This window comes from Podarcis liolepis (assembly GCF_965112155.1).
Source record: "Podarcis liolepis genome assembly, chromosome: 3".
Lineage (NCBI taxonomy): Eukaryota > Metazoa > Chordata > Lepidosauria > Squamata > Lacertidae > Podarcis > Podarcis liolepis.
Genome location: NC_139557.1, coordinates 27,055,745 through 27,083,674, shown reverse-complemented (window position 1 = coordinate 27,083,674; position 27,930 = coordinate 27,055,745). Strand labels below are relative to the sequence as shown.

Here is a 27,930-nt window from a genome sequence, read left to right as displayed (position 1 = left end):
GCAAGGGAATTCCATTAAAGGAATCCAGGGACTTGCCATACATTTTTCCGTATCCCTGGCAAGGGGCTAGGGCCGTGCAAACCCCTGGGAGCATGCAGGGAGGGGTGACGGTGTGGTGCCCAGTCCTATTCTCTCCCCAATATTGTTTTCCCTTACTGGCTTTCGCTGAAATCCAGAAGTCAGTTCTGTCCCGGGGCGGGGACAGATAGTCATAACCAATGCCTAAGCAACCACTCATATTATGTATTTTAATAAAGTTGTGGCCAAAATTATGCCAAAAACCTTAAACAAAAATTCTGTGTAAATTGTGGTTTATTTAGGGGGTGGCTTGGGGACCTCGACATGCAACAATTCTTTAAATATTCAACATAAGGTTTCCACTTCTCCTTAAAATCTGCCCTTGCTTGGTCTCCGATTTTCCTCATTAAATTTGCCCATTTGGCATATTCTGTCAGTTCTAACTGCCCAGAGTGGCTGGGGCAACCCAGTTAGATGGGCAGGGTATTATTATTATAGAGTATGTCCCTAAATCCATCGGAGAAAGGTTTGAGGTTATGTACTAGGTGCACAGTGGTTGCTCATCATGAGAACGTAGGATCCTGCCTTTATAGAGTCAAACCATTGATCCCTATTTAGCGCAGTGCAGTTTACACTAAGTGACAGCAGTTCTTTAGGGTTTCAGGCAGGGGTCCATACCTGGTGAAGTCAGGGATCGAACCTGACACCTTATGCACCCAAAACATAGGCTCTGCCACCGAACCGTAGCCCTTCCCACATCTCAGCCCTGCCTCTGTTGTTAATAGCTTTCTCTATGACTGCCAAGAGCAGGGGTCAGCAAACTTTTTCAGCAGGGGGCCGGTCCACTGTCCCTCAGACCTTGTGGGGGGGGCAGACTATATTGGGGTGTGTGTGAACGAATGCCTATGCCCCACAAATAACCCAGAGATGCATTTTAAATAAAAACACACATTCTACTCATGTAAAAACACCAGGCAGGCCCCACAAATAATGCAGAGGTGCATTTAAATAAAAGCACACATTCTACTCATGTAAAAACACGCTGATTCCCAGACCGTCCGCAGGCCGGATTTAGAAGACAATTGGGTCGGATCCGGCCCCCGGGACTTAGTTTGCCAACCCGTGGCCAAGAGTCAAGCAATTTAACTTTGGATCTCTTCTGTGTTCTGCTTAAGTTAGGCAAAGGTTATCACTGGAGAGATGTATCTGTACACTGAAAACTCCATTGAGCCTGTTGTTCCCTTTATCTGCGAGTCAAAGTTTCTGTCTGCTCTTCTCCCCCATATAGCACAACAAAGCACGCAATCATCTACAGAGATAAGAAAGCAACAACTGAGCATTTCAGAAGCCGTATTTGGGCTGCAATGAGGTGGCAAAGACCACAGGGTGCTTATCCTGCACCAGGCACAATTTAAAGCATTGGTAATTACCTTTAAAGCCCTAAGCAGCTTGGTTCGATGATACCTAAAGGACTGCCTCCTTCCTTGGCAGCCTGCTTCCTGCCCCTGGTAGAAAGGCCATTACATCCCACCTAGAAGAAACAGAGGGCAGCACATCGAAGGAGGGCCTTCTCTGTGCAGCACCCAAAATGCAGAACGACTTACTCTATGAAGTTTGGCTGCTCACCCTCAAACCGCCCATTACTGTTTTCCAGCGGCTAGTGAAGACTTTTCTATTCTGTCTGGCTTTTGCCTTTGCCAGTCAGAAAATAAGTGCTTTTTTTGGAGGTACTCCTTTGAATTTGAAGCTTACTTATTTTCTAAAGCCTGTCATGGCTCCTCTCTGGTAGCCATGTCTCCCTGCTTCGAGCCTCTGACAGAAAGACTGTGTTCTTAAAATAGACGTAAGGCATGGGATTTTCTTCTAAATAAACGAACAATTCAGTTTGATTCTGCGTGCTTCTCAAATAAATAATATTAATTAATGGCTTGTTCTCCCTCATTTCCATCACTCAACATATAGAGAGGACTGTGGTGGAAACTACACACATACAAAAAAAGCTGTAAAAATGCTTTTTTAAAAAAAATGTTTTGAAAAACACATTGAATTTTGCATAGCTCTGTGTCACCATCTAGTGTCACATTTGTATATTACACTTTACATTTACTGTATAGCTGAGTCCTGTGATGAAAGGAGCTCGCGAATGTAGCCCTTTCCAAAATTCCCTCAGTAACTTACATCAAGCGTGGAAATGGCATTCAAAATGGCAGCCTTGATAAAATCAACCCCTTGTCATCAGGGCAACCGAGAGTATTGGCAGAGCTGTGTCAATGCCCCGATTCCATGGAAACACACAACATGGGCCAAATTAGATGAGAAGCAGGAGATAGGAAGCAGCTTTCTGATACAGTGGTGCCCCGCAAGACGAATGCCTCGCAAGACGGAAAACTCGCTAGACGAAAGAGTTTTCCGTTTTGGAGCTGCTTCGCAAAACGAATTTCCTATGGGCTTGCTTCGCAAGACGACAATGTCTTGCGAGTTCCTGCTGGTTTTTTTCCCTCCCCCCCTTTTTCTAAGACGCTAAGACGCTTATCAGCTGATCCGATCAGCAGATAAGCCGCTAAAAGCCGCTAATAGCGCTAATTCGCTAATCCGTCAATGGGCTTGCTTCGCAAGACGAAAAAACCGCTAGACGAAGAGAATCACAGAACGGATTCTTTTCGTCTTGCGAGGCACCACTGTACTGGTGTCTGTCTGTTGTTCTTAAAATGCAGCTGTGAATGCTACAAAGTTGATTGGAGGGGGTGTAGAAAGGGTGCTCGGTCCAGTTTCCATAAAAATAAATAAACCAGAATTCTAGCCATTAAGAGTAGGAAGACATGCTTGGAAGTATGGGGATAAAAATCTAATTAGTCAGAAGGCTAAATAAGGATTCCTCTGAGTGAGTTGAGGCTGCCGTGTCTTGTCAAGCTCCAGGCCTGTTTCCGTGATTAGGAAAAGCAGAATGAAATATACAAAAGGGTATAAATTATGCAAAATAAATAAAATATGTAAACAAGACCAATCTTCGTAAGCATACTGATTCGGCTTGCGCTGAATTTGGATTCCCTGGATGCATAATTTTAACATTGTGCATTCTTTTTTGAAAGTGGGAAATACCAAGTAGAAATAGTCAACAGGTTCCCCCCCTTCCTTCTGCTACTGTGTGTGTGTGTGTGTGTGTTTGTGTGTGTGTGTGTGTGTAATACCTTTGCTATAGAAATGCATAGCAAAGTCACTGTCTTTCAGCCTAATCTACCTCACAAGGTTGTTGTTGTGAGGAGGGGGAGAATTATATAGGTCTCCTTGAGCTCTTTGAGGGAAATGTGCAATATACATGTAATAACAATAATGAAGTAATAAAATGCTTGGCCAGCCAACCCTCGAGTTTGTTTGAAACCACAACAACACAAGCTGTATTTTAAGAATTTTACTTCCCTCACAAACCAGCATCATGCAACTGGAGCAGCTAATTGTAACATGTTCATTGCTTAGAAACAAATTATAAGTGGGAACTTGCTTTGCTGAGTTCCCTCATATGGCGTAAAATGCATTTTGCAAGAGTTTTATAAACATAAAAAGGCAACCTACAGCTAGGCCTCAAAGGGCCTAGTAGCACATTCTACAGATGCAAAGCTGTTTTTCCTTATTTTCCTTTTTTTTTTTTTTACATGTTGCATTTCAAAGTTCGAAGATTAAACACATAGCCGTGGTTTAGAAAGCGTAAACATATAGTTTTCCGCTTGACAACATAATATTTCTAAGTGGTTTCTCCCTCCCTCAATCCCTTTTTCTGTTTTCATGGACTCAGAGCTGTGCAGTGCCTGTTGGTTGTTTTCCAGCAAGCATTGCATGAATTATTCAGGGCAACCCTAGTTAAAAATGTGTGTTCAACATCTTCGGTGTTCCTTTAATTCGGTTAAGTGATAGAGTGAATTAACCTGACTGACGTCTTTTTAAATGAAAACATATCCTTAACCTACAGCAAAGTTTTCTCCTTTTTTCGCTCTGATCTCGTTCCAAACCACATCCCCTGAAGGATTAATGCTACAGAAACTTGTCACTTCAGTTGGATCTGAGAGATATGTTGAGTACATTATTATCTCAGTAGGTCATCCAAGAAAATCTGCTCTTCTTCTTCTTCTTCTTTTGCATATTGATGGAAGATCCTTTGAATAAATTGACTTGCATAAGCTGGAGGAAAAAAATGGATTAGGGAAATGATCCACAATGTCTTATTTTCTTACGGTATGGCCAGCTGTATTTACTCAGGATACATCAAGAAATGTGGGGGAACAAAAATAAAATAGAGCTAATTTGTTCTACGATGAGTGGCCACCACAACATGAAGCATGAAGCATTTGTTTTGAATATCTTTGTACTGTTTTTCCAGGGGAGGAGATGAAGCAAAGGTGGCAATGGGACCGAGGGCAATTTTAGGCTCGTCACCTCTTGGAGTGACTTCACAGCTAAAAGCCTGATTCTGTGCATGTCTGCTCAGAAGTAAGTATAGGCAACAGTCAATTGACATGCGGTTGTGTACAGCTGCATCACGCTGAACCCAGAGGTGACTATAACAATGGCAAAATCAGCTCTAAAAGAGCCCAAAAGGGCAAAAAAGTTGCAAAAACAGCATCTAGCAATCCCAGGAGTCCTTGCACTGACTCTTGAGACCTGTGGAGATCTGGGAGTTTGAGCAAGAAGATTTGGAGGGAGCAATTGTGGCGGAGTTTGGCCTCTGGTAAGTGCTGCTGGTTGTTGTTTTTTTTATAGGGGTTTTCAACGGTTCGCAGAGGTTCAGAAGGCGTTCGCAGGCTTTTTCAATGGTATTTCAAATATACACAATTCAAATATACACACAATTCAGATATACGTGTGGTGCCTTGGAAGTAACCCTCGCATCAATGGGGAGTTGCACATGTAAGAGAAGTTGATGTCCATCAGATCAATATGGGCTACGAAATATGGGACCTTGGGTTTTGAGAGGGGAAAGCTAGCTTTTAATCTCTACCCAGCCATGAAGCTCACTTGCTTGACCTTGGACAAGTCAACATCCCTCCTCTTTAGCCTGTTTGTTGCTATTTGAATAAATGAGAGACAGTTGCAAAAGTGCTTTGTGCATTGCGATGGTCCTCTGTGGGCACATTCTTAGCCTCCTAGTCTCCAGAATGCACATTTGTTATATGTTTTTATTGTTGCACTTTTAAAAAACAAAACAGGACACATCAATGGTTCTTGTCTGTTTAATGTATTCCCAGCTCCATACATTTTTTATAAACACCCCTCTAGATTTACCTTGCTTTTTCACCAACTACTAACATTAAAATAAGCTTAAATCATTTTTCTTTTGGGAGAAAATATCTCTCCCCTTCATGATGGCAAGGTTCTCAGTTAAAATGCTCCGTGTTTATACAGCCAGAGTGCAGTGCAAGGTCTCCCAACAGGAGGTGAATTATTTTGGAAGTTCATTATCAAATGGGACCGTATTTTGCTGCTGTGACAGCTGCCAGCTGTTCTCAGTGGGTGTGCGCACCTCGGCCATCTGCTTCCCTTATAAATGTATGAACAGCCCTGAGTGTGCCAGAATCCCACCTGGAAGGAATTAAGCAGATGACTGTAGGATATCGGGTCTACTGGTTCTCATCGGACCATGATCTGCGCAGCCACTGTTACAAAAGGGAAATTTCAGTGCAATCCTACGCAAGCGTATCTGTGGCATAGAAAGATGGGGATAGAAATAAGATCTAAGAATAAAAGGAAACCATGTTTACTCTGAAGGAAGTCCCACTGTATTGGGCTTGCTCCCAAGTAAGTGTGCGTAGGATTGTGCCCCTAGTCTATTACAGATGCTAATGAAGGATGGGTTGGAAAGGTGCAGAAGTACAAGTAATAATAATAATATTTATACCCCACCTATCTGGTGGCTTACGGCATATCTAAAAACATAATAAAAACATTAAGCATTAAAAACCTCCCAATACTGGGCTGCCTTCAGGTGTCTTCTAAAAGTTGTGTCATTCTTTATCTCCTTGACATTTGAAAGGAGGGCGTTTCACAGGGAGGGTGCTACTACCGAGAAGACCCTCTACCTGGTTCCCTGTAACTTCACTTCTCACAGTGAGGGAACCATCAGAAGACCCTCGGAGGAGGACCTCAGCATCCAAGCTAAGCGATGGGGGTGGAGACGCTCCTTCAGGTATACTGAAGGGGTGGAAGAAAAATGCAATGGAAAAATCTCACCTTCCTCAAGTGAAGTGTTTGAAATATATTTGCATTTCACTCAGTTTGCAACATTCAAGTGAAAAGCACCCATTAAAATCTAGCAGTTATACATGGCACCATTTTCATCAGGTAGCCATGTTCTAGCAGTGTTTTACCACGGCAAATGTTTTGGCAGATGTGTATATTGCTAGTGGTTGATATGTCAGAATGTGCTTCTCATGCCACCCTGTTTACAGCCTTGTGGTAGATCTATCTGCCTTCACAAGCCTTTCTAAGTGATGACAACGAGGAAACATGACAGAGACTGACCCCGAGCCACAAAGTCTTGGTAATAATGTTCTGAAGTTCTCACGTTTCACTTGTGGTTTACCACAAGATACGTGTGGACATCTGGCGTGAAGGATCTGCTTCACAAATGTGTGAAAGTGAAGCAAGGCAGGCAGGACTTGCAGCCTTGGTATGCTGTTGTGTCTCCTTTCAAAGTCAAAACAATATGCCAAGCTGATAACTCCCATGCTGCATTCACAAATAAAGGAGAGGAGAGGTCACTTAAGCTCCTGGAAGATGATAAGCAAATGCATGCTAACATTCCTTCCATGCTCTAAGATCTAGTTAATTCTGCACCACTGTGGAGTAAATGTTGTTTTGGACTGCAGCCTGTATATCATTTTAAACCTGTAATATTTACATCGGGGTAATGAGGAAAAACACTTGTGTGGATGAAAGGCCTAAGACAGCTCCTTGTAATGTAACCCGTTCGGAAAGTCATTCATTCACTCTAGATTTGGAATGCTTTGGTCTTTGAGGTGACTTTGCTCCTGCTTGGCAAGTCTGGGCAAATGTCAAGTGAGTCACAGAAGGCTCAGCAAATGCCAGCATAACTGAAAATCAGAGGAGAAAAGAGGTTTTGGTGTCAGCACCTTAGGGGGAAATAGACTTAATGATCTACTGTGAAATCACTGAACCTTGCAAGAACTTAGCGAACAGAATCGGCACTTCTGGAACTCATACGGCTTAGCAGCAGCTGTCCATAAAGCCCAGACCTGGCCTTACAGGACTCAAGAATCCATGCTTCACAAGATTGTTGTCAAAAGTGTACTCTTCCTTGATCCCTCATATCAGATAACTTAAGAGCAGCTACGCTTGCTACAAGGATGTTGCTGAATAGAACATTCTCGTGTTGAGTTGTTGTTTATTATTATTATTATTATTATTATTATTATTATTATTGAGTTCATATACTTTCCTATACCCGGAGGTCTCAGGGCGATTCATAGAAAAGATCACAACAATAACACCCCTCCAGAAAAGAGCTACATTTTAAAAGGGTATATAGGATGTCAAACAGATCAACCAAAGGCCTGGTTGATCGCTTTTGCCTGGCGCCAAAAGGTGTGTAAGGAAGGCACCAGGTGAACTTCCCTGCGAAGAGCATTCCACAGACGGGGAGCCACTGCAGAGAAGGCCTGTTCTCGTGTTGCCACCCTCCGCACCTCTCGAGGAGGAGGCACACAAAGGAGGGCCTCAGAAGATGATCTCAGGGTCCAGGTAGGTTCATATGGAAAGAGGTGGTCCTTGAGGTATTTTGTCTCACACAAGGCATACTCCACTGGCTGCCACAAGTTGTGCTGGGGCAACACCATTCGTTGTGGTGAAGGGCTCCCCCCTCCAAATAATGGGGATTATTGATTGTTTATCCTCCTCCACCTCCTCTCTACCTATTTTATCCTCACTACAATCTGGTGAGGTAGATTCGGTTCAAAGAGTGTGTCAAGGTGGCACGCGAGCTGCTGGGGTTCCTCTCTAGGTAAACCACCTCCAAGAGGAAGATGGTGAGAAGGGAAGAAAAGGAAAGGCCTTCTTTCCTGCCTTGCTATTTGCATGTCGAGGTCCCCAAGCCACCCCATATAAATTCACACTTCACACCATAATTTTTGTTTAAGGTTTTTGGCATAATTTTGGCCACAAGTTTATTAAAATACAAACAATGTGAGTGGTTGCTTAGGCATTGGTTACGACTATCTGTCCCCACCCAGGGACAGAACTGACATTTGCATGCTTGCAAAGTCAGTAAGGGAAAACATTTTATGGGGAGTAGATGGAGCTGGGTACCAGACCCTCACCTCTCCCCAAATGCTCCCAGGGGCTCTTGCGTGGCCCTATCCCCTTTGACAGGGGTGCGGACAAAAGCATGGTGAGTCCCTGGATTTCTTTAACGGAATATCCTTGCAGCAACAGCATTGGAGGGGCAGGCACAGCCAATCCATACCCCTCCACCAACCAATTTTTTCTAAAACCAATGCCTAACCGCAACCTTACAAGTTCTGACGATTTGCTACGCAGTAGGCAAAAGCCAAATGGCACCAGCCAATCAGCCAAATGGACAAAATTCCTACCAGACCCCTGCCCCAAAAGCAGACGACCCCATGACAGGCACAGCAAGGTCAAATGCAACAAACACCCTAAATAAAAAAATTCCTTCCAGTAGCACCTTAAAGACCAACTAAGTTAGTTCTTGGTATGAGCTTTCGTGTGCATGCACAGTTTCAGTGTATCTGAAGAAGTGTGCATGCACACGAAAGCTCATACCAAGAACTAACTTAGTTGGTCTTTAAGGTGCTGCTGGAAGGAATTTTTTTATTTTGACTATGGCAGACCAACACGGCTACCTATCTGTAACTGAAACACCCTAAAATTAGGGAGGGTGGATGGGTGGGTGATCCGATGCGCACAGCGAAAAGAGGAAGCTCAACGCTGCGCACAGGGAATATATTTAACCCAGGCTGTCACTCAAAATTCGCAACATCAAACTCTCCTCAGCAACCCGAGGAGTCCAATCACATTTTGGGCCAACCAACCAACTTGCCCAGCAACAGGGGGTGTCTGGTTAACCCCACTGCAACCCGTGCTCTCCATGAAGGAGAACACGCTTTCTACCACACAACTGGTTAACTAAGGCAGACAGTAGTAGATAGGTAGCCGTGTTGGTCTGCCATAGTCAAAATAAAAAAATTCCTTCCAATAGCACCTTAAAGACCAACTAAGTTAGTTCTTGGTATGAGCTTTCGTGTGCATGCACACTTCTTCAGATACACTGAAACAGAAGTTGCCAGATCCTTCTATATAGTGAGAAGGTGGGGAGGGGTGTTACTCAGAAGGGTGGTGGGAATGGGAGATAGGCAGATAGCTGGGAGAGCCTGTTGACGACTCTTAACGACTGTAATAGGTCTTACAGGAAAAGGCAAGGGGTGAGAAGGTGAGAAATGGTATAGTCATGTATAGTGAGATAAGAATCCAATGTCTTTGTTCAACCCAGGTTTTTCCATTGTTTTGAGTTTGGTAATGAGTTGTAATTCAGCAGCTTCTCTTTCCAGTCTGTTTCTGAAATTCCTTTGTAGTAAAACAGCTACTTTGAGATCTTGTATAGAATGTCCTGGGAGATTGAAGTGTTCTCCTACTGGTTTCTCTGTTTTGTGATTCTTGATGTCAGATTTATGTCCGTTTATTCTTTGGCGTAAGGTTTGGCCTGTTTGTCCAATATAGAGAGCTGAAGGACACTGTTGGCATTTGATGGCATACACAATGTTAGACGATGAGCAATTAAATAGTCCCGAGATGGTATGTGTGGTATTACCATCTCGGGACTATTTAATTGCTCATCGTCTAACATTGTGTATGCCATCAAATGCCAACAGTGTCCTTCAGCTCTCTATATTGGACAAACAGGCCAAACCTTACGCCAAAGAATAAACGGACATAAATCTGACATCAAGAATCACAAAACAGAGAAACCAGTAGGAGAACACTTCAATCTCCCAGGACATTCTATACAAGATCTCAAAGTAGCTGTTTTACTACAAAGGAATTTCAGAAACAGACTGGAAAGAGAAGCTGCTGAATTACAACTCATTACCAAACTCAAAACAATGGAAAAACCTGGGTTGAACAAAGACATTGGATTCTTATCTCACTATACATGACTATACCATTTCTCACCTTCTCACCCCTTGCCTTTTCCTGTAAGACCTATTACAGTCGTTAAGAGTCGTCAACAGGCTCTCCCAGCTATCTGCCTATCTCCCATTCCCACCACCCTTCTGAGTAACACCCCTCCCCACCTTCTCACTATATAGAAGGATCTGGCAACTTCTGTTTCAGTGTATCTGAAGAAGTGTGCATGCACACGAAAGCTCATACCAAGAACTAACTTAGTTGGTCTTTAAGGTGCTATTGGAAGGAATTTTTTTATTTTGACTAAGGCAGACAGGAGAGTGTAAGGCTAGAGGGTGGGGAGGGAACAGGATCTAATTTAACATAAGGACTTTTTGAACTGGTCTGCAGAACTCAGCCCCACATCTGATACACAAGGAGGATGAAATGTCTTAAAAGGCCTGCCCGTCAAATGCAGCACGGCAGTTTAGTCACAATGTTGTGCTGGGCTATTTTTGTTCCTAGCTGCCCGTGGGCAATCGCTTTCAGTAATCAGGCATCCTTATAGATCCGTTATCTGTGAAAGAGAGAGAGCGGGGTTAGATTATATCGCAGTAGGCTGGACAGGATATAACAAGCAAAGGGGGAAGAATCCATTGCCTGCAAAGAGCAGCAAGAGAGGGACTGGGAAGATAAGAATCAAAGGGAAGCTAACAGCGCATGAAATTTCCAAGGGTTGGGTTTTTAAAAAATAAATAAATAACAAATAAGATTTTATTGAATACAAAATGTACAGGACAAACAAAAATATCTTTTTTAAGTTGCCTTATACAGTTCAGACTGTTTGTCTATTCCAGGATTGTCACCACACTGCACATTTAAAGCACATGGCTTTTCTAAAGGAATCCTGGGAGATATTGGTTTGTTAAGGGTCCTGAGAATTATAGTTCTGTGAGGGGAAAACTGCAATCCCCGCTGCCCACCTGTCAAAATTGCCTGAGAGGCAGATCCTGATAAGGATCTGGCTCGGGAAGCCATAAAGGTCCCCCACCCCCCACCCACGTCCTCGTCCATCGAAAGGGGGGAAAGTCCATTTCCAAAGATGCCAGGAAAGTCACCAGGAGGCCTGGACACCTCTTCCCTCTCCTCTTCCTGCTCTACCACCCTGAGCCAGGTGAGCAGCTCCTGCTCTTTTAAATGACTATACAGTGGTACCTCTGGATGTGAACAGGATCCGTTTCGGAGCCCCGTTCGCATCCAGAAGTGAACACAACCCAGGTCTGCTCATGCGCGGGTCGCGATTCACCGCTTCCACACATGCGCATGACGTCATTTTGAGCACATGCGTGAGCGGTGAAACCCGGAAGTAACGCACTCCGTTACTTCCGGGTCACTGCGGAGCGCAACCCAAAAGTATTCATCCCGAAGCTACTTCAACTCGAGATATGACTGTACCAGTTCCCCCTTGTTAGTGCAAAATAAATTGCACCAATTCTCCCCTTGTTACAATTAGTATAAAATAGATAGCTTGGTCGGTAGAGCATGAGACTCTTAATCTCAAGGTCGTGGGTTCGAGCAAAAGATCCCTGCATTGCAGGGGGTTGGACTAGATGACCCTTAGGGTCCCTTCCAACTCTTAAATTCTATGATTCCATTATTCCCTGTCCATGGAATTAACCCCCTGAACATGGACATGGTGCTATCTCTCTTCCAAACCTGGTTTTCAGTGTGTCCTTTGCCTTAATCATCATTCTCCCTTGTAGTCAACCATATGATAGGGTTGCCATATTTTGACGCAAAAGTTGTTGACTTAAAGCGCATCCAATGTACATTTTATGCAAATGACTCCGTCTCACAGACCCAGCATCCTTAACAAACTATAGTTCCCAGTATTATTTAGGGGAAGCCACGGGCTTTAAATGTACGGTGCAGTGACGATGCTAGGAGAGACAGACGTATTATATGGATCTGCTCTTCCTTTCAACTCACTGTCAGGCTTTCTTCAGCAGATTCTCAGTCCTACCACCTGCGAGCTTTTCACAGATAGCATCTCCAGGCCTCCCTCTCAGTCCCAACATCATTTCTCTCTCAGCCTTCCTTTTTCTGAAATGAGGTCATAAGCACTCACCTATCCCAAACCCTTTGAAGTCAATGGTAGGCCTTTCCTTGATCAAGACTGGCGTTAAGAAAGAGCAGAGGCCACCTTGGCTGGTTCACAAGCGTGTGATTAGGCAGAAGTTCACTGACAGAGGAATTCTGGAGACAAGCAAAGAGCAAACTGTTAACATTGCTCAGATTGGCAGCTCGGCCCTCTCCACGCAGTTAGCAACTGGTGCCTCTTTCTCAATCAAGGAAATGAAAATTGTATGCCAAGCCTTACAGTTTAACTGTTTGACCAGGGATTATATGCAGACAGCTCCAAGCCTGTCTGGGTTGCACTTTGGGTGAACTTTGATAATCCTTTGCCGATTCTTTCTCCTCCCTCTCTAGTAGATGCTTCACAATGGGGGAGGCGGAGGGGGGGAAGCAGCTCAGTTGGATTGCTTTGCGTATCAATTGACACAACTTAGAGCGGCCTCTTCTTATCCGTTTGTCGGTGGTCTGAACATCTCTCCAGTGACATCAGCTGTTTGCAAAAGCAGAAATATCCTAACAGATTCCTGATGCAGAAATGACCTCATAAGGACGGTGTGTGTATGTGTGTGTGTGTTTGAATGGAACTCAGACCGTAAGTTTTATGAACATCACACTCTCTCCAGCAAGAAACACTGGGCTCTTGTCCGGAACATTTGCATGCACTGTAAGAACTGATCGCATGTGTGATTCTGCTCCGTGCAAAGTAAACCTAATGAACCTTGAATGCTGGGATTTAAGCTCATTTGTTTCTTACAGCTTTGGAATTGATATAATTATAGTGAAGAGCTGAGACATTTTACCCTTGTTATCCACAACATTACTTAATCTCGAGAGTTAATTCAATTAGGAGAAGCTTGTTATCACGTGCAGGTTGAAGCCTCTCAGTGCAGAAGAAGGTCCAAGAAGTGGGCTAGCAGAAACAGGGCGTCCTGTCTACATTCAGAGCTTGCCTTGTGTAAACGTGGAGAATATCTGTCATGAAGCATCTGATCTACTGAAAACACCTGGGACTGGGGTTGGTGTGGCAGAAAATTGTGTCTGAACAGGATGTCACAGCCAAGATGGAGGTAATGAGCAGAAGTAAGAACTTAAGTTGCAACCAGTCATGCTGGGAATATTGGAACAAAGTAATAAATAGAAAATACATATTTCATTTGAAAACTGAACAGAGGTGGGAAGCCTGTTGTCTGAAGGGCCACAATCCCTCATAGTGTGGGGAGGACTTTCCAGGGACTGCATGGCAGCGGTGGGTGTGGTATCTGCTTCTAAAGAAGTGTTTCCCATACTTGGGTCTCTGACTGTTTTTGGACTACAATTCCCATCATCCCTGACCACTGGTCCTGCTAGCTAGGGATGATGGGAGTTGTAGTCCAAAAGCAGCTAGAGACCCAAGTTTGGCTAACACTGATCTAAGGCCTGCTACAACAAAACAACAACATGGAGGCTGCACTTACCCAATATGTTTTTTTCTTGACTTCTTACAGATCTTGGCCATATTGGACTAAAGTCAAATGATAGGTGGCCCATTGACAGTATCTGACCAGTCAGTTTCCAAATGTCACAACTGTTTCTTCCAGTCAAATGCCTTAATAATAACTTGCGTAAGGATGAGTCCCTAAGCACCTGACATATATTAATGAACCAAGCTTGACAGCACCTCTGACTTCAAGGTAGGAAATCTCCAGATAACAATCGCTTTACATATCCCCAGGGCAAGCCACAGCAGATGTTGAGCTGCTTGATGGCTTTTTAAAGCAAAGAATGAAGGGTATTCATTGGGTGAAGGAAGGACTGCAATTCAATAATACAGCAAATGATGTGCTTGCGAAAGGTCGCTGGGTTTTAAACTCTGGTTTAAAAAGAAAATGCACCCTTGGCTTCTTCTATCTCACTTTCCCTAATGGTTCTCTGATATTTCTAGCAGCTTTGAGTCAATGACTTATGAGCTCCTTGTTATGTCTGTTGTTGCCCCAGAAGCTGCCAACAGTGTGACGCGGCAGCTAAAAAAGCCAATGCAATTCTGGGCTGCATCAATAGGAGTATAGCATCTAGATCAAGGGAAGTAATAGTGCCACTGTATTCTGCTCTGGTCAGACCTCACCTGGAGTACTGTGTCCAGTTCTGGGCACCACAATTCAAGAAGGACACTGACAAACTGGAACGTGTCCAGAGGAGGGCAACCAAAATGGTCAAAGGCCTGGAAACGATGCCTTATGAGGAACGGCTAAGGGAGCTGGGCATGTTTAGCCTGGAGAAGAGGAGGTTAAGGGGTGATATGATAGCCATGTTCAAATATATAAAAGGATGTCACATAGAGGAGGGAGAAAGGTTGTTTTCTGCTGCTCCAGAGAAGCGGACACGGAGCAATGGATTCAAACTACAAGAAAGAAGATTCCACCTAAACATTAGGAAGAACTTCCTGACAGTAAGAGCTGTTCGACAGTGGAATTTGCTGCCAAGGAGTGTGGTGGAGTCTCCTTCTCTGGAGGTCTTTAAGCAGAGGCTTGACAACCATATGTCAGGAGTGCTCTGATGGTGTTTTCTGCTTGGCAGGGGGTTGGACTCAATGGTCCTTGTGGTCTCTTCCAACTCTATGATTCTATGATTCTATGAAGATATTTAAAAGGCTGGTTCTGGAGCTGCTGCAGGAAATTTCCAAAATAACAAAACGGGTAATAGAAGCAATACCATGCCCTTTTTAAACCTAGTTCCTCTCTAGGAGGAGGCAGCAGCACATTTGCAAAGTTTCTCTCCCAGGCACCTCTGTCCCTCAGCTTTTTGCTGCAGGAGGACTCCTCCGGTATTTTCATTCACAGAGAGAGACTTCCCTGGCTGCTGTAGGAGGAGGCAGCTGAAAGCATATGCTAAACAAACACTTTCATTAGGGCTTGTCCTTGCTAGAGGCAAATGGAGTGTTGATGGTCTGAGCCACTCCTCTAACGTCAATGAGCCATCTCCTTCTCTGGGTGATGTCAGAGAGGCCTCGGCGCTCAGACAGGATTGGCTGTGTCTGGCTCGCAGGGGTTGGCTCAGCCGAAAGGTGAATGTGCAAGGAAGCAGCTGTGTGGAGGTGCATGCAGTCAGAGTGTCTGCAGCAAGCGCAGACAGTTGGGCTGTTTCTAAGGCAGAGAGGAGTTTTCTTCTTTCAAAGATAGATAATAGTAATAAAAACAGAGCAAGCTAGCAGCAGGGGCTGGCTGTTTTGGGGAAGGATCCCTGAATTTGTTATCCATGAAGGCTTCGGACTTAAGGGAGGAGACAGGGATTGTGAAATCGGCTGTTCTTTTTCCTGAACTGTGAGTGAGCTCGTGGGACACCTGAGAGCTGCCTGCTATGCCAACAGAAATCTCTCACGCGGTGAGAATGCATGCCATCTCTGGCTTCCATTCCTCGCTGACAGTGCGACTGCTCAACAAGGGCCCGGAATACCTTCGCAAGCAGATGGAGGCGGGCAACCCAGGCCGGAAAAGCGCTGTGGAAAGACTGGCAGCAGACAAGGCCAAGTATGTCAAAAGCCAGCAGGTAATCAACACTAAGCAGGAGCCGGTCACCGCACTCAGCTCAGCTTCCGAGAGCAGCAGCAGCGAGAGCACTTCTGTTGAGAGCAAGAAAGTCAACAATCACCTGCCTGAGGAGAAGCGTGCCCCATCCAACGTGAACAACACCATGGATCCCAGCCCCCTTCCGCTTGAGCGTGGTGACCTTCCGATCGTGAGGCGCAGCAGTGCCAAGAGGCAGATCAGGCCGGACTCTTTGGTGATCTATCGCCAGAAATGTGAGTTTGTGAGATGTCAAAGCCACGAGAGCACTCGTGGGAGTCTGGTCCGAAGGCTGTTCCCGAGTCCTTTCAAGGAAAAACCGTCGCCTTCTGAGGCAGACAAGGCCATTCTGAAGGAAGATATCGCTGACCCTGAAACAGAAGGGTCCATTTTGGTCAAAGGTGCAAGCCAAAACTCTGATCTGGCAGGACTCAATGCGCCCCCAAACACAGGCCCAGCAGCCATCTTCACCAGCAGATGTGAAAATGCCTCAAATTTGATGGTAGCCCCTCATGAAATCAAGGAGGTGAGGCGGAAAGGTCTGCACCGGTCCCAGTCGGACATTAGTTCTCGGTATTCGAAATCTTTCTCCGAGTTTGACACGTTCTTCAAGTACTGTGGCCTGGACACTGAGGTAATAGAGGACCTTGGCCAAGAGAACTTTTCGGTGGCTTCTGACAACTTCTCCTTCCGTATCCGCAGCATCAGTGTGGCAACGTCAGAAAGCGACTTCACGAGGCACAGCGGCGACGATGGGCTCCTGGAAGAAGAGCTCACAGAACAGGTCCCTACTGGCACGTCAGTAATTGAACGCAATGCTCGGATAATCAAATGGTTGTACACATGTAAGAAAGCCAAGGAGGCTAAGACCATGCTATAGTACCTCCGAAAACATCATTGCCAGGTAAGGGTAATGGGTATGCAAAAACTAACAATGCCCATCTTATATTATCTTATGCATCTTTGGCTGTACTGGAGTGTTTCTTTACACAGTGACCTCCTCCCTTCACCAGTGGCGTAGCGTGGGTTGTCAGCACCCGGGGCAAGGCAAGTAATTTGCGCCCCCTAACCCGTGGATTTGCGCCCCCTAACCCTAAACCCCAGATGTTGCGCCCGGTGCGGCCGCCCCCCCCCCTGCACCCCCCACGCTACGCCACTGCCCTTCACCTCTTGAATGGGGGGAACCATACTAAGGGGCATAAAGAACGGAGGACCTAATCTACAAAGACAGGGAGGAAAGATGTAGATGATGTGCCGACTGGGCACAATGGCTGCATTTGGAGTTTCAAATTCTATGCAGATCAATGTCGTCAGTATGTACACCTGATCTGCTTTTCAGAAATGTTGTTGTTGTTTTTCTCTTCTTCGCATGACATAGAATCATAGGGCTTTTAAGGTGACTTTTTAAAAGTCGTGTTACTTTGCTAGAGTGGGATCAAACCCTCGGGAGGAAGTCGAAAGTCACACCTGCAGTCTGCTGCCTGGCAAATAGCTTGTTTACCAAAGTTCCTGCTATGTTAACTGGAAATCTAGAAATTCACCCAGGACTTAATTATATCTAATCAAGATAAGCAAACTGGACCCCTTGCTGTTTGGGAGCTGTCCGTTTTGGTCCCCTGACTCATTTCCCTGACTCTGCTCCCTCTGCACATGCAAGCAAACCATGCTAAATTACATTTTTGCCAGTCTCCCTTCCTCTTCTTCATTTCACCTGGTTTGTTGAGTGAAACGACTCCTCTCATATCCCCATAATAGCTTGTACCACCTGTCTCCTGGCACCCCCATTTTCTGATGTGCTGAGAAGTGGAATTTGTCTTGCTGCTTGATTTCATTTAAATCATTTTGCTCAAAGTGATAGCAGCTTGGAAATATGGCTGCAGCTGCATAGAAAAGAAATTTTGAGCATTAGGCTTGCAATCCTCCGTACTACGATTTTATCCCGCTAAACCTGGTGGGACTCCCTTCCCACTAAACATGGATGGGATGGTGACGTTCGCTTGTGAATCTAGCCATGCTTTCTTGCAAGTAGATTCCTTTGCAAACAATGTGCTTATGGCGAGGGTATTAACTCACGGGAGAGATTAAAATAAAAACCCCTTTAACATGCAAAAGCCCTGTAGTTGTGGAAAGTTCCACACGGACTTGGGCCTTGCTTGTGTTGATTTTACAGAAGGCTGGATCGCACTAGACCTTTTCTTCTCTGTCTGTGCAACTGTGATCTATCCTTGTGAGAAAACATTTGTATGCACAGCTAATGACAGTGATTCCAGTAATCCCAGTGGCAAGTAAAATGCAGAATACTGTACAGAGAATACAGAAATTGTTGCCATCTGTGTGTTGCACCACTGTTTCCATACGTGATTTTGGATGTGCTAATGGGACACTGAGCGTGAATACTGACCCTGTGTCTAGCAAGTGCTATATCAAGACAGGATGTCCCTGACTTATGACAGGCTGCTATGGCTCCATGTCCTTCCATAACAAGGGGCAAAGTCCAGTATCCAGGTAAGTATACTACAAGTCCTGCTGGAATGAACAGAGATTAAGCACTCAGTGGTATCAGATTACACCCCTTTGCTCCAGTTCATCCATTCTAGGGTGTTCGCAGGGGCACCACTGCACAGGAGGAGCTTTGCAAGGAATAGCAACTGCTTTGCTCTCTTCTAAGCAGGAATGTGCTGGGAGCAAGCAGCGCTTCCTGTTTCCAGAAACAGCTGGCTGTGCAGAGTGCTCTTTGGTGTCCCACGTGACAACCACAAAACGACGTCCTTCCCTATCCGGAGCAAGGTTTCAAGTTAAACAAACAAACACTGGAAACCCGTTTGATAAATAAACCGGCCAGGTGTTCTTGTACATAGGTATGTCTGCAAGCATCCTAAGGCTGGGACACAGCAGCCTTGAGTATGCTAGAATAGTCAATTGCTAAACAAAGCCACCACCGTCTGTCCAGAAGCTGACCATAATCTACAAACACTTCCTTGGTGCCTGTTGTGCACAGCTGGCAGAATGCTTGCATGTTGTTGTTTTTAGGGACTGGGTGCCCTTCCTCTTGCACTTTTCCAGATTTAATGAGGCCCACGTGTCTGTGTTATGTTGCAGTCATTGTATGGAGGAATTCCCAGCTGAAGAATTTGCAATGTTTTTGGGGTTTTTTTTTAAACTTATTTTTCAGTTGCTAAAAATGCATATAACAAACAATCCCCATATACAGATAGGTAGCCGTGTTGGTCTGCCATAGTCAAAATAAAAAAATTTCTTCCAGTAGCACCTTAAATCCCCATATACTTGGCTTTCAAGACATAGGTTGCATGCACCCCACACATTTGTAGCACATTTAAAGGACATTAAGAATCCTAGAAACTGTACTTTATCCCTCACAGAGCTACAGTTCCCAACAGCATTCACAAACTCGTTCTCAGGATTCTTTGGGGGAAGTAATGTGCTTAAAGCACCCTCAACAAATTACAGTTCCCAAATTATTTTTCTGGAGACAGTCACATGCATCAAATACGTTTTTAAAACTATAGTGTGTGCACAGCCACAGAGAGAGACATAGGGGCAGCTCATATGGACCTGGCAGGGAAGGTATACAGTTGAAGTCTCCTTTTTCTATCATACCCACTGCACCTACACCTTGCGAATTACAGGGTTTCTCTACTTGTAGCATCTGGATTAAAAAGGTGCATTTAAAAGAACCACAGTCAAGCACAGAACCACAATTAAGTGTAGTGTCAATTGTTTAATTACAGCCTGATTCTCACAAAACAGAGTTCAGCACATTTAGAAAAGCGCTGACCAGCCAGCACCTAGCAGCTCCCATTCAAATTAAGAACGTCCCAAGGGCCCAGTCCTTATCTGTCGGCATTCCCTTCCTTCCTTCCTTCCTTCCTTCCTTCCTTCCTTCCTTCCTTCCTTCCTTCCTGTCTTCTACTATCGCAGGCAGCTTTTGCAACTATCTATGTCTGCTGACGTTAATTTTCAAAATGTGCAATCTGCAATTGAAATGTGTGGATTTAATCCCCCTGAGGTAATTTGAATGGAAAGCAGTTGAGATCCATTCGGTCTTGAGGATCCAAATGCTAAGGAATTCCCCTGATCAGCAGAGGGGAAACTGAGTCTCTCTCCATATTCTTTCTCAACGCAGTCAGTTAAGGTTATGGCCATGACTGCACACTAGGATGTGACTCTTGATCAGGGCTGGATTTAGGTTTGATGAGGCCCTAAGCTATTGAAGGTAATGGGGCCCTATATATGCCCAGCTGTCCTTTGTCAACAACAAATTGTCACTGTTTTTTGTGTTGAATATATGCTATATGATAATTTATGGACCTAATAGGTATCTAAAGCACATAACAAAATATGTATTTTATCAAAGTAATTGTTGAACTGAAATACAATCAAGAAGAAGTATATTAATAGTGAAATACAATAAAGAAGAAGAATATGGGGGGGGGGAAGAGAGTGGGGCCCTAAGCTATAGCTTGTTTAGCTTATACATAAATCCGGCACTGCTACTGATATTCCAATGCAGAGGATTCCCACGGTGTTAACTTTGGGTAGGCTGGGGTTCCAAGCAGAAAACGCTTGATAGCTTCTGTACAGAATGCTAAACAGTTAAACATTGGTTGGAATTTTTTTCTTTAAGGTAGCAGAACCGAAATGCCTGAGGTCAGATTCCCATTAAGGTTTTATTTTAAGCATAGCAAAAACAACAAATCTCTTTATCTCCATTCCTGGGGAAAATGAATAACTGTAATAATAGCTTTTTCTCTCATAAATCTAATACAAGTTTTTACGAGAGGTGGGGAAGCCTCACCACCAATGCCTCACATGTATATCCTAATCATTTCTGCACGCAGCTGAAGATTTCTCCATGATTAACTACGGTCAACTAAGGTCATTTTAAAACACAACACCTGGCCCCCTCCTGTATCTATACTGATGCAATACCAGACCACTACCAGGTGCAAAATAGGTGTGATTTACTATGAATTAATTTTTCTCCTACGAAATTATGTTAAGTAATTTGTCCCTCCACTGTCAGAGGCAATATACCAGTGGCCCAGAATCACAAGTGGGGAGAACGTGCTTGCTCTCAAATCCTGCCTGTGAGTTTTCCATAGGCTGCTAGATGTGCCTTTGACCTGACCCAGAAGGGGGTTTTCCATGTGCTCTTATGAAAGCCCTTTTTCATGTCAATAAACAGAAAGTTCTGTAATTACATACTGGTCTTGTCTGTGTTGCAGAAAATATCATGGTCCGGTCCTGATCCTTAGCATTGCTGCCCAAAAATAAGTCCCACTGAATTTAGTTGGACTTAACTTGCAAGTGAGACAGATAAAGATGCCTAAGGAGGGTAGATAGAACAGATACCTTGAGAATTTGGGTTGGCCCAGCCATGCACCAGGGAGAAGCAGCCTAATTCAAGTATCAATGAAGGCAGGAATCAGTGTGTGAATGATGGAGTAAGAGTTGTTTAAAATAAACAGAGGATGTGGGTTCTACTTCAGATGGCAAAATGTCTTCCACTGGTACTGTAGATCCCTGTGGGGCAAGCAAGCAGAATGGGATTGGCTATTCACCTGAGAATGCTACAGTACATAACAGAGTCTATGCTTCTTAAATTCCCCTTAGTCTAGAACATATGACCATCCTGCTTCTGTCCTGGTATTCTCTACAGTTCCTTGTTATTTGGTACATGACGTCTGTTCTGGTATCATCCATTTAAACTGTTGGTACTTGCTACTTCAGAAATTTGGGACACCAGTTTGCATAAAATACGTGCATACTAATATATAACTATAGATGCAAATTTAGGCAGGATTTCAGAGGGTGGGGGTGGAGGGGAAACCAAACTCTGGCTCTTGTTGTCATGGCTTACTCAGAGCCATGAGCCACCAACAGGATTTTCAGGATCCAGTACAATGTATGTAGATTGGGGCCTCCATCCCACCCGCAATCTGTTGGCATGAATTGCTGCTTATGTGCATATTAAGACATATAAGTCGACCTCTCTCTCTCTCTCTCTCTCTCTCTCTCTCTCTCACACACACACACACACACACACACACACCCCTATTTCATACCCTTACAAGTCACCTTTCGCTCATCAATACCATCCACTTGTGGCATCCAGAAACCACAGATAAAAAACAATTTGTGCCGCAACTGGGAAGCAGCCAACTGTGCAGAGCAGACTCTTCAAAATATTTAATCAGGCATCATATGCGCCACATCATCAAGGCATTGAGCCTGTAGAAGACTTTTGAGAAAACATGTTCCCATCACTAAAATGGGTGGACAATCCAAAAACTTGATATTTTGTTTTAAAAAAGCCTAAGAGATTATAACACAAACAGCCTTCTCCCTTCCTGCATCTGAAATGGTGGGGACAAACTCCAGGGCAATGCTGTTATCCCAATGTCCCACTTGTAAACTTCCAAGAGACATTAATTTTATTAGCATTTTTATATCCTGCCCACTCCTCAAAGTGTTCAGGGCAGTGTTTGTGCCCCCCCCCCGCTTTACCCATTTTATTCACCTCACAAGGATCCTCTGAGGTGGACTGACCAGGTTTGTGGTCACCCAATGAGCTTCAACACCCACTGTAATGGGCACCACTAATTACTAATTTTCAAGCACTTATAAAGGCTCTGAAGGGGGATCATAGTAAAGACCATCTGAGAGCCAGGACGTAAAATGTTCAAATAAGGCTCTCTGTTGGACATTCTTGGCAACTAATTGCACATTTTATGCTCGCATAAATGTGGTAAAATGTACGGTCATGTGCCTGCAAGAGGCTTGTTTTTCTGTGATACTCGCTAACACAGACAAGCTTTCATTAAACTAAAAGCATTCAAGTGTTGCATTTTAAGAGCACGCAGGCAACACACACGCTGCCTTTTAGACCAGGTAATCTCTGTTAATCTAAACTACAAAATGCCCAGATAGAATTCATCATCACGTTATTTACACAATTGATTAGTCAGAGGATGAGCCGTTTGAGAGTCGTACACCTGCGGCTCTGTAATCCAGGCCTAGTTTTGCAAGGCTGGGAACTTCCTGCCATGAAACAACACATCCTTGACTTCCTGCAAATATTGGCCCTTGTCCAGAGAGCAAACAGAGATGCCTGTACCTGTGAGCAGTTTTATCAGGCCCTGCACTTCTAAAGAAAGGCAGCTAGCAGACAGGATCGTAACTGTGGAACAGAGTTCATATTTTTAAAAAACACCCTGGGGCTGAAGGATACCCTACTTACAATCTAGATGGCAAAGCTTGCACGTTGAGTTTGTCCTTGTGTCTTCATGTACAGTAATGTCTGTGGAACTGCTTAAGGCTTGTAGAGTTAAGCACCCGTGGCTCTTTGCAAACTTTGTGCTGGATGTGCACTGTAATTAGTTTGCTAAGATTTCCAGCAGCCCAACTGGTAGGAGCCATATAATTTATTTTTTTTAATTAACAGATCAAAGCCCTAAAATGAAGTGATTGCTTTTAAGTGCTCTGATAAACCAGGCACACCTTTATATAGAGAATGAGGAGAGCACCACCCTCTGAAGCACAGGCAAAATGCACAGTGGGTGGCAGAGGAGAAAAAGCCATAGGTCAGTGGCAGAGCTGGTAGTCTACCTGCAGGAGCTTCTAGGTTTGATACCAGATATCTGCAGGTAGGGCTAGGAATGGCCCCTGACTGAAATCCTGCAGAATTTTAGCTTTCAACCAGAGTTGGAACTGGCTTGCAATACAGCTAATGCCAGTCCCTAGTTACTGTTATCCACAGTTAGTGCTGTTCCAAGAATGCTAAGGTAAAAAGGCAAAGGACCCCTGGACGGTTAAGTCCAGTAAAAGATGACTATGGGGTTGCGGTGCTCATCTCGCTTTTAGACCGAGGGAGCCGGCGTTTGTCCACAGACAGCTTTCTGGGTCATGTGGCCAGCATGACTAAACCGTTTCTGGCACAACGGAACACCATGACGGAAAACAGAGCAGCAGACGGAAACGTTTACCTTCCCACCGCAGCAGTACCTACTTATCTACTTGCACTATGTGCTTTTGAACCGCTAGGTTGGCAGGAGCTGGGACAGAGCAACGGGAGCTCACCCCGTCACACAGATTCGAACCGCCAACCTTCTGATCGACAAGCCCAAATGGCTCAGTGGTTTAGACCACAGTGCCACACGCTCCCCAAGCTCCTCCACTCCATGGCGACCACACTATCAGTAATGCTGCCAAAGGAAGAGAGGGAGTGAGTTGCTGCCTGCTACCAATCTTTTAACCATGTTTAAGATCTCTCTAACATGATGTCTGCACAAACAGTCTTTGAAGCTGCCCTGTACAAAAATACAACCAGTGTTTTTTTCTTTCCCTGGGGGTACTCAAGAGTACACAGTTCCGGCACCTTTTTTTTTCTAGAAGAAAGACAGTGGTTAAAAGTTTGGCACTTGCACATAATTTCACCAGGTGGTGAGGAGAATTTTACTGTCCTCCTTCCCATAATTTCTGATTCAGTTCCTGATATATGAAAAATAGTTTCCACTTGAAAAATACATCTCTCACAGCTTACCATGTAAATATATCCGCACCACAGTAAAATACCACTGGGTCAAGTAGTTATCCAGTAAATCTCGCTGGATTTGCCACCTTTCCCCCTCTACACAGCCTGTTAAATTCTTGCCCATTCTCTTAACTGCCCAGGAGTCTTGCCAGGCAGGAATAGGAAGAATGATTTTCACAACAAAATCAGAATCGTTCCAGTAACCTGAGAAACACAGCACATATTGGCATGAGTTTAACGTTAACGATAAAACATTCAGGTCTTCGAGCGAAGTGCTGGTGATTTAACCAAGGGAGGTTGCCTTGCTGCACCTGCTGAGAATGCAACCCATAATTGCTGAAAATCCAGGCACATCCCACCCACGCGGATGCTAAGCCTCTATTTGCAAGAGAACAAATAGCTAGCAGTTAGGGGAGCTTTTCTATCAGGGCCTATAAGGCTGAGTTCTGGCTGACAGCAATTATCCCCAGACGATTGCTAGGAAGTGCCTACGGAGTTTTACTTGGTTCCCGCTGCTTTGTCAGAGCTGTGCTTAACCGGGCTTTGCCACGTTTGTCGTCTAAACGTTTGCTTTTAAAAAATAAAGATAAAACTGAGGGCTAACGCAGGGGCAAAAGGAGGCAAAGCAAATGGGCCCCTCTTCAGCTTTGGGGGCAGGAGAGTTATGTAGGCCGTGAAGCTCAGTGGCCAAGAGTCAGGAAGTGTTGACTGGTGAGCTGCTTACATGGCCACCAACAAATGTCACTGTCCCTCAGCGGACAAAGAAAAGAGAGGAGCAATTGAACAGGGCGTGCATGTAGTTACTCGACTGTATGCTAAGGTGCCCCAAGAGAACTGCTTTTGCACAAAGCTCTGAGCTTTTAATGGGTCAGGAGCTTAAGCCATGAATCTTTTATATCCCCAGCTTAATTTTTCATGGGGTTCTAGTATGACTTGTAAAACACGGCATGAATAAATAAAGCAGACCTGTGTGCAGTGCAGGAAATCTAATTTAGCTGGAGTTGCTAGTTAAGGAGCCATTTCTATCATTTAAGCCTTTAGGTATGTGCCGTCGTTTTTAAAGGAGGCATGTTTTGTTACAACAGGCAGTGCCATCCAGTGAAATAATGCAGGAGTGGGGAGTCTAGAGCCCGAGGAGCCAAATGCGGCCATCCAGGCCTCTATCTGGCCCTTGGCACACCACTCGCCAGCCTCGCTTCATGCCCTCAAGCAGTTTTTTGCCTTCAGTATCAGTGGCAGTATGTGCCTGAATAACAATTGCGTGGAATTACCGGTACAAGTGAGGAGACTGTTGTTGCACTCAGAACCTATGTGGGGGGTTTTCCATAGGCATTTGGTTGGCCGTTGTGAGGTAAGAATGCTAGACAAGAGAAGCTCTTGGTCTGATCCAGCAGAGATCTTTTTATATAGTAAACCACCAATGCAGTCAAGCTTTAAAATACTACTCCAGTACTCATTATACAGCTGGATTAAAAAAATGTATTAGCTCAATGGCAGCGTGAAGTGTTTCATAGTATTTCAATAACACTTTCCCCTTCTTTTCTTAGAACGGAGGAATTCCCCTGAGATGGAGGCTGGGAACATGGACTTGTAGCAAAATGGTGGAATACGGACTTGTGGCAACCATTTCTATCATGGTTCCTCACCTGCACAAGTGAGTCCCATGAGACGACTGAACCGCAAATTAAAATGGGAATCAATACCAGCACCTGGAAAAGAAGGAACAGCCATAGCTAAATGGTGAAGAATCAGAAGTCGTTGCCCCATAATACCAACTTACTGAAGGGGAACAGAGATGCTGGTCTGTACACAGAATTTATCTGACGCTCAATCTTCTAGTGAAGCAGAAACTGAGAGTTGGTCACCTCTGAGTGTCTTCTCACAGAAGGCAATGTCCTAGATTAGTATCACTTCTGTTACAGCAAATTGCATGTGCGCTGTTAGGTGTGAGGAACATAATGCCATGTGTGCCATGTGTTCATGCTGTGGGAAACTGCACTGAACGGTGGTTTCCTAATGAATAAACACATCATGCGCACATCTGGCAAAATAGGCATATGTGCAGCTGCCCAATGTTCATGTTGATTTTCTACATGGGAATGACCTTTGGCGTGAAGTTTCCCTGAAGTTGGGATTCTGGTGACAAAACCTCCACCTTCATTTGTAACAGGAAACTGCTTTCCTAAGCAATGTCTCTCAAGTGTATATGCTTTATCCATTCTTTCTTCACATGAGGGATCTCCCACATACTGCTTGTTTTTCATGCAACACCTGGAATCCAGTGCTCATAGGTGTGTGTGTGTGTGTGTGTTTTAAGAGTTTTCTCCAGGAAAACTTAATCTGGGTACCAGAAAAATGCAGTGGACAGGGTTGCATTAGAAGTTGCCTTACACTGAGTCAAACCACTGGTCCCCTTAGCTCAACAGCTTCTCAAGGTTTCAGGCAAGAACCATTCCCAGCTCTGCCTAGAGATAATGTGGATTGAAGGAGACCTTCTGCATAGAAAGCTTGTGCTTTCCCTACTGACCCTACAAGCCAGGTTCTCTCTTTTCCCAGCCTCTCTTTTAACAATGGTTTCCTCACGTCCCCTGTCCCAATGTAGCAAACAAATCAACAGCTCCACCACCACTACCCTTCCTTGTGTGTATGGTAGCACTTTGCACTTGTGTACAGTATCGAGCCATATTACGGTATGTTACCAAACAGTACATGGAACTGTGCTCCTTGGTAGGGAATGACATTGCTTTTTTTATTAAAAAAAACACAAACTTGGCTAGACTGCAAGGTAAAATGGATGATCTAGACAGGCCTGGAGGCACATCACTGTCTAAGGTGCTTGCCACGTCTGTGAGAAGATCACTTTTGAGTGGTTTTCCAAACAGGGTTTGCTCCTTTGCCACTTGGGAATGGCTGTCGTTTCTGCAATAACAAGCAGGTGCAAACATGCCTTCCCCTTTTACCGTATTTTTCTGTCTATAAAACGCGCCCATGTATAAGATGCCCCCTATTTTGGGGGACTCCAATTTAAGAAAATGAGGGGAGATGTATCCATGTATAAGATGCCCCCAAATTTTTGACATTATTTTTTAGGGGGGGAAACCTAGTCTTATACATGGAAAAATATGGCATTTCACTCATTCTCTCTCTCTCTCTCTCTCTCTCTCTCTCTCTCTCTCTCTCTCACACACACACACACACACACACTCATAACAAGAATCTGCAAGTGGAATCTGGGAGTGGAAGGAAGACTGATATTATGTATAACAGATATTCTTAAAGAAAGAAAAAAGAGGGATGCTTAGTAACCAAATGCTGCAGTCACAATTGCTGGATTAATTGACCTGCTGATGTGCCATAAAGTTTCAGGTTAGCTTTATTAACAAAGAAAGGGGGAAATGTTTGAACATTCCTCAGATTGTGCCCACCAGTCATTCCAAGGCTGGCATGGTCAAACTGGAAGTACAGAGAGCAGTTCCTGTTATGAGATCAATATACATTGTTATGCCTGGATAACCTTACCCATAATTCTACCATTTTAGTAAAAGGGTGCGG

At 44.4% G+C, this 27,930-nt stretch overlaps 1 protein-coding gene and 1 long non-coding RNA gene across 2 annotated transcripts; one reads left to right on the top strand and one right to left on the bottom strand.

Annotated features, from left to right (window-relative positions):
• Positions 1-466: 466 nt before the first annotated feature.
• Positions 467-2,360, bottom strand: LOC310703459. Its single transcript, XR_014524148.1, has 3 exons — positions 2,197-2,360; positions 1,449-1,549; positions 467-1,327 (listed from the first exon to the last, which is right to left on the bottom strand). It is a non-coding gene; the product is annotated as an uncharacterized lncRNA (long non-coding RNA).
• Positions 2,361-15,281: 12,921 nt separating this feature from the next.
• Positions 15,282-27,585, top strand: FAM110C (family with sequence similarity 110 member C). Its single transcript, XM_083495702.1, has 2 exons — positions 15,282-16,728; positions 25,926-27,585. The coding sequence occupies exon 1, from the start codon at positions 15,619-15,621 to the stop codon at positions 16,702-16,704; it is 1,086 nt and encodes a 361-aa protein (XP_083351828.1). The 5' UTR covers positions 15,282-15,618; the 3' UTR covers positions 16,705-16,728; positions 25,926-27,585.
• Positions 27,586-27,930: the final 345 nt, after the last annotated feature.